A 6,000-nucleotide genomic window follows, 5' to 3' on the forward strand; every position below is an offset into this window, starting at 1 on the left:
TTGTTGATGCATAACCCCAATTACTTCACCTCTATTAGATACATTATAGCTTTGTTTATGTACAATATATCTGGTAGTCTGGTACATATATTATTGTTGATGCATAACCTCAATTATTTCAAATCTAAATTAGTATGAATCTGATTTATAGTTATGCATATGATAACTTATATATATATATATATATATATATATATATATCTGATACATAACTTATGTATCGTTTGCTATGTATCATCCACAAGTTTTGAAACCCCCAAAATTATTGTAATTTGAAAAAAAATCGAAATAAAATGTAATTAGCGCTTAAATTATTGGGATTTCTTTACTTTATACTTAAAATTTTACCTAACCAAAGAATCCAAATTAAAATAATATACTAGGTAATATAACATTTTCTAGGACCGGCATGATCCAAGAAATATTTTTAAGCCTCAAACCATTGACTAATTATGCCAAATGCATGCTTATCTTAATGGGAAAAGGCTCAAATATGCCATCGAACTTTCAGAAAAGGCTCATTTATGCCATCCGTTAAAAGTTTGGCTCATCTATGCCATTACCGTTTAAGAAAAGGCTCATTCATGCCATTATTTTTTAACGGTGGTTTTGCAAAACCATTTTTTACACGTGACCAATTATAATTCGGCCACGTCATTATTTTTTTAATAATAAAAAAATCAAAATTCTAAACAAACATTTTTTGCAAAACCATTTTTTACACGTAGCCAATTATAATTCGGCCACGTCATTATTTTTTTTATAATAAAAAATCAAAATTCTGAAAAAAATAATGACGTGGCCGAATTATAATTGGCCACGTGTAAAAAATGGTTTTGCAAAACCATCATTAAAAAATAATGGCATGAATGAGCCTTTTCTTAAACGGTAATGGCATAGATGAGCCAAACTTTTAACGGATGGCATAAATGAGCTTTTTCTGAAAGTTCAATGGCATATTTGAGCCTTTTCCCTATCTTAATTGATGTGAAAAGTTTAAGTTACTCCATCTCAAATTAATCGTCATGTTTCTCTTTTGCAACTATTCAATTTGACTCATTTTGAAGTTAAATTAGATTAGATATGCTCAACATTGTATATTTAAAATTTGGATATTAAAAAACTATACGATAAGTATTATAAATTGCAATTTTTCTCATGTTAATTTGATAAAAAAAATCTATTTAAAATGCTAGTAAAAAATCATATAGCACTCTGATTCTCAAGAAGCGAAACAAGACAACTAATATGGAACAAAGGGGTGTACCTTACCCACAATCCAAGTCTGACTTTTAAATTTATAAAGCAAAAATTCTCAACTACTACAATAGGTATTACCTTTGGCTTCTTCCCTATTTATTCAACAAAAACACACCACTAATCTAAACTACTATAGATACAAATTAAATTAAACACAAGGGTTGACTAAATCCATTGAGAACATATAAAAAAGTTAGATTGAGATGGAAATTATTGTGGCTACAAAATTTGGTTCATCATGTGCCAAATTATTTTTGTTAGTGTGTTTGTTGTTTGGTTGTGTTGTTGAAGTTTCAGTAGGAAGAATATATATAGTTGGTTGGCAAACTCCTCCTAATGGTGTTGTTACTTTTTCCAATTGGGCTAATCGACACACTTTTGTTGTTGGGGACATTCTAGGTGAGTATATATTATTTTTTTCCGATCCATTTTACTTGTCATGTTTTTCTTCAATATATTTTTTAAGAAAATATTGACTAAAAGGATAATTTGACTAAATTATTTGTACTTATTCATTAATTTTAGTTCAATTCTATTTTTTTAATCATATTAATTTCTTTCCATATGTATTAAGAGTACATGTTGCGAACGACAAATTTGACCAGGCTTCTTCTTTTGTTTTGATGGGATGAACTTGTATATGAATGTTTTCTTCATGATAATGATAATAATAGTAATAATTAATAATAGAAAAATGTGTTTGATGATTTTTTACAATGTTGAAAAAAGTGGGTAGGAATTTATAGAGATGTTTTGGTATTAACTTTGGAAGGTATATGACACTATAATTAATTTTCCAATTAAGCTTTATTTCATACAATTAAAATCAGATTATTGCAATTAATTGTATTTTCAAATTTTCTCATCACTTTCCTTTACAGCTCGATTTAATGAATCTCACACACAAGTAAATTATTTAAATATAATCACAAGTAATTTTTTTTAATAAATTTATAATAAACAATGAATAATCAGTTATAATGAATCAAATTACACTAATGATTAATTATGTTTGACACATATCACATACACAAGCAAAAAATTCTACTTAATAGTTTTTGTTTTTATTCTTAGTGGACATTTTATTAATTAATGGCTCAAATATGTCATCGAACTATTAGAAATGACTTATTTGTATCATTTGTTAAAAAATTTTGCTCATTTATGTCACCATCAATATAACACAGACTCATTTATGCCATTATTATTATAACGGGGTGATTTTGTAAAACCAACTTTGCCAAATCAGATTCATTAAAATTCTGACCCATTTATAAAATAACTCACCCACATTTTGTTGATTTCCTCAACTTAGACTGACTGAACCTCGCCCATTGAATTTGGACTGAATTCAGCAACAATCTGGGCGTAAGGCAACTGTGGTGGTGTGAGAGTGCAAATCCTCCTTTGTTACCCAATAAAATTGATAAAAAATAAATAATAAGGGAGTTCGATGGCACATTTTGAGCCAAATTTTATATTATTAATAATATTAGAACCTAAAGAGAATAAGTACTTGCTTTCTGTGATCTATTTTACTTGTCATGTTTTTCTTAACCCCCTGACACACACGTAGATCCGCCCCTATATGTGAGCCATTTCTTTAATAAGGGATATATCAACTCTAAATCATAAAGTCGAAGATATATTTATCCCTTTTCCCTTATATTAATTGTTAGACTTTGTGATTTTTTATTAGTAAAACTTATGTCATTTTTCAATATGTACACTTGTAAAATTTCAAATTGTATGCAGACTTCAATTTCAACAGTGGAGTACACACAGCAACTAGAGTAAACAAAAATGCATTTGATAGTTGCAATGCTGCAAATCCTATAGATAATGAAACAAATGGTCCAGCATTATTCACTCTTAATACTACTGGGGATTATTATTTCATTTGTACAATTCATTGCAACCAAGGCCAAAAATTAACGGTCAACGTCACGTTGACCGGATCCCCGTTCGGAAGCCCTATTCCTGGTTCATCTCAGTCAACACCCGGTGGTGCATCATCGTCTCCTTCTCCTCCGTCTCTCTTAGTGCCCATTGTGTTAGCACTAACACTTTTGTCTTAGTGTTTTATATCGGAAATTACTCTTTTGAGTGTTTGAAGTTAATTTTGTAAATAAACAGTTATGTGTCTGATTTGAAGTGCTGAACATGATAATAAGCGGTTGATGTGTTTGATGAAAAAATATTTGATAACTTACTTAGTTTTTAAGTATTTTGAATATTTATCAAACTTGTAAATACGTTAGATAGTGTTTATAAGCTGAGCTAAACACGTTTTTAGTATATTGTTTATTGAAATCGGGGGATGTTCATAACTTTAGTTTTGGCTCTTTTTATATCCACTATCGTCAGCCTCTCACACCTTATTTACTAAAATAAATTAATTTTAAAAGCTTGGCAAAACAAACTATTAACCTTTATTGGTAAAAAATAATGTTAATTCCGTATAAAAAAAAAGAACCAATAGAAAAATTACATAAAATCGTAGTACTCTCTAATTCAACAACTTCATTAAAGCAAATGACAAGAAAGTGAGTGGCACAGCTGCAAGAGCCAAAGATGGAGCTGAGGCACTTGGTGCTGGTCGTGAATTGACCGGTGAATCGCTCGATGGCACGGTGGGGCTGGATGGTGTAGACGCGGTGGAAGGCGTGGGGGCGGTCACGTCAGTACCGGTGACATTGATGGCTAATTTTTGACCCAATGAACAGTGTCTAGGGAATGTACACATATAGTAATGTTCACCAGAATTTGTGAGTCTAATTCTGGCTGGACCATTGCTAATTGTGTTTATTGGAGAAGTTGTGTTACATGAGTCAAAAGATGCCTTGCTAACCATTGCAACATTGTGTGTCCCATTCACAAAATTGAAAACTGCATTTAAAAAATAATAATTATAAATCGAGCAATCATAGATCATGACGAGTCAATTTCTACTATAATTGATAGCCTGATAAAAATCGTAAATGAAAAAATAATAGAGTTGAATTTTAGTGCTTACCAAGAGTATCTCCAACTTTGAATGATTTGTCATTAGCCCATCTTTGATAAGTATTTGGGCCACTAGTAGGAACACTCCAGCCCAAGTTATCTCCAACAATATAAGTTTGGCCTACACTAGTAGGTGCAGGTGCCGTTGCCGGAGCGACCGACACGGATGGGGCTGGAGCCATCACCGGGGTGGTGGTGGGTGGAGTGGCGGGGGATGGCTGAGGAGCGGGAGAGGCGGAGCCAGAGACGTTGATAGCCAATTTCTGGCCCAATGTACAATGGCTTGGAAATGTACAAAGATAGTAATGTGATCCAATAGAGGTCAATGTAATATTTGTTGGGCCATTAGTAGAAATTGAAATTGGGCTTGAAGTATTGCATGAATCAAAAGCTCCTTTTGACACTTCAGCCACACTATGTGATCCAGTTCTAAAGTTAAATACTGCATAAAAAAAAAAGTCCAAATTAAATTTATTACGTTAAAAAATCGTGAAAAGTATTGATTTTGATTTTTTAAAGCATATTTATTTTAAATTCACCGACTCTAAATCGTGAATTTGGCATGATTGTTAGGTGGTGAGTATGGACTAGTATTATCTAACTATATACATAAAAGTTGAATGGAATGTAGTGTGTCTAAAAAAATATATATAGCTGTCATAACTTTGTAAGTATTTGGCACTACATATGACAAAATATATACTACTATTAATTGAATAAAAACAATAAAAGTGGGAAGGGATCTAGGTGCTAATAAAAAAAGCAAAAGGTGGTATCACCCATTACCCATTAACAATATTTTAGAGTAAATAAACATAGGTAACGAAAAGCAACACAAAGTGGAAATTTTGGTTGAGTTTACATAAGATAAATACAAAATAAAACTTCTTAAGATAGGAGAATTTGTAATCTTGAATATAAATCAGGGTAGGATGACCAATTACAGCCAATGTATATAATTTAAACTCATTAAAAATTCATGTAAGATTGGTAACTTAAATAACATTCAATGAAATATAGTAACTAACATGATGTCACATACTAAAATTCACTAAATAGTACTTTGTCCATCCTAATTTATATGACTCGTTTATTTTTTAGTCAGTCCTAAAAAGAATGACATATTTTAATATTTAGTAATAAAATGATTTATAGCTACACAATTTAGAAGTGTTTTTTATTTCTCTAAACTCAGTGTCAAGTCAAACTACATCACATAAATTGAGACGAAGAAAGTAGTATACTAACCAAGAACGTCACCGATGACAAAGGTTTTCCCGACGGCCCAGGTAGAATAAGAGGCGGCGCCACCATTAGGAACGGTCCAAGCCAAAGTATCACCAACAACATGAGTTTGTTGTGCCATTGAAACATGTTGTAATAAAGAACATAAAATTGCACCAAAAACAACTAAAGTACTCAACTTTCTTGCCATTTTGCACTATATGTTCTTTAAGATCAAGTCACCCCTGTCTTTTTTTTTTTTGTTTGTGTGTGTTTTTCTCTCTTTGATAGAGTAGAAAAAGAGTTGAGTTGTGTTGATGTATTGTGGTGGCAAGAAGTTTCTATTTATAGAGGCACAATAAAGAGTTCTATTTTTCTTTTACCTTTTCCTTTTTTGGATTTGGTAAGGAGTGACTTGTTCAAACTTAGGATAGAATTGATTAAATGAAGAGAATAATAATATACTATAGTAAGTTAATTATTGTTGCTGCTGACAAATGTTTTAGTTTA

The 6,000-nt window shown here is 31.2% G+C and overlaps 1 protein-coding gene across 1 annotated transcript; it reads right to left on the reverse strand.

Annotated features, from left to right (window-relative positions):
• Nucleotides 1-3,769: 3,769 nt before the first annotated feature.
• Nucleotides 3,770-5,796, reverse strand: LOC125877005 (blue copper protein-like). Its single transcript, XM_049558308.1, has 3 exons — nucleotides 5,515-5,796; nucleotides 4,277-4,708; nucleotides 3,770-4,149 (listed from the first exon to the last, which is right to left on the reverse strand). The coding sequence occupies exons 1-3, from the start codon at nucleotides 5,699-5,701 to the stop codon at nucleotides 3,770-3,772; spliced, it is 999 nt and encodes a 332-aa protein (XP_049414265.1). The 5' UTR covers nucleotides 5,702-5,796.
• Nucleotides 5,797-6,000: the final 204 nt, after the last annotated feature.

The sequence above is a fragment of the Solanum stenotomum genome, chromosome 9 (assembly GCF_019186545.1).
Source record: "Solanum stenotomum isolate F172 chromosome 9, ASM1918654v1, whole genome shotgun sequence".
Taxonomy (NCBI): Eukaryota; Viridiplantae; Streptophyta; class Magnoliopsida; order Solanales; family Solanaceae; genus Solanum; species Solanum stenotomum.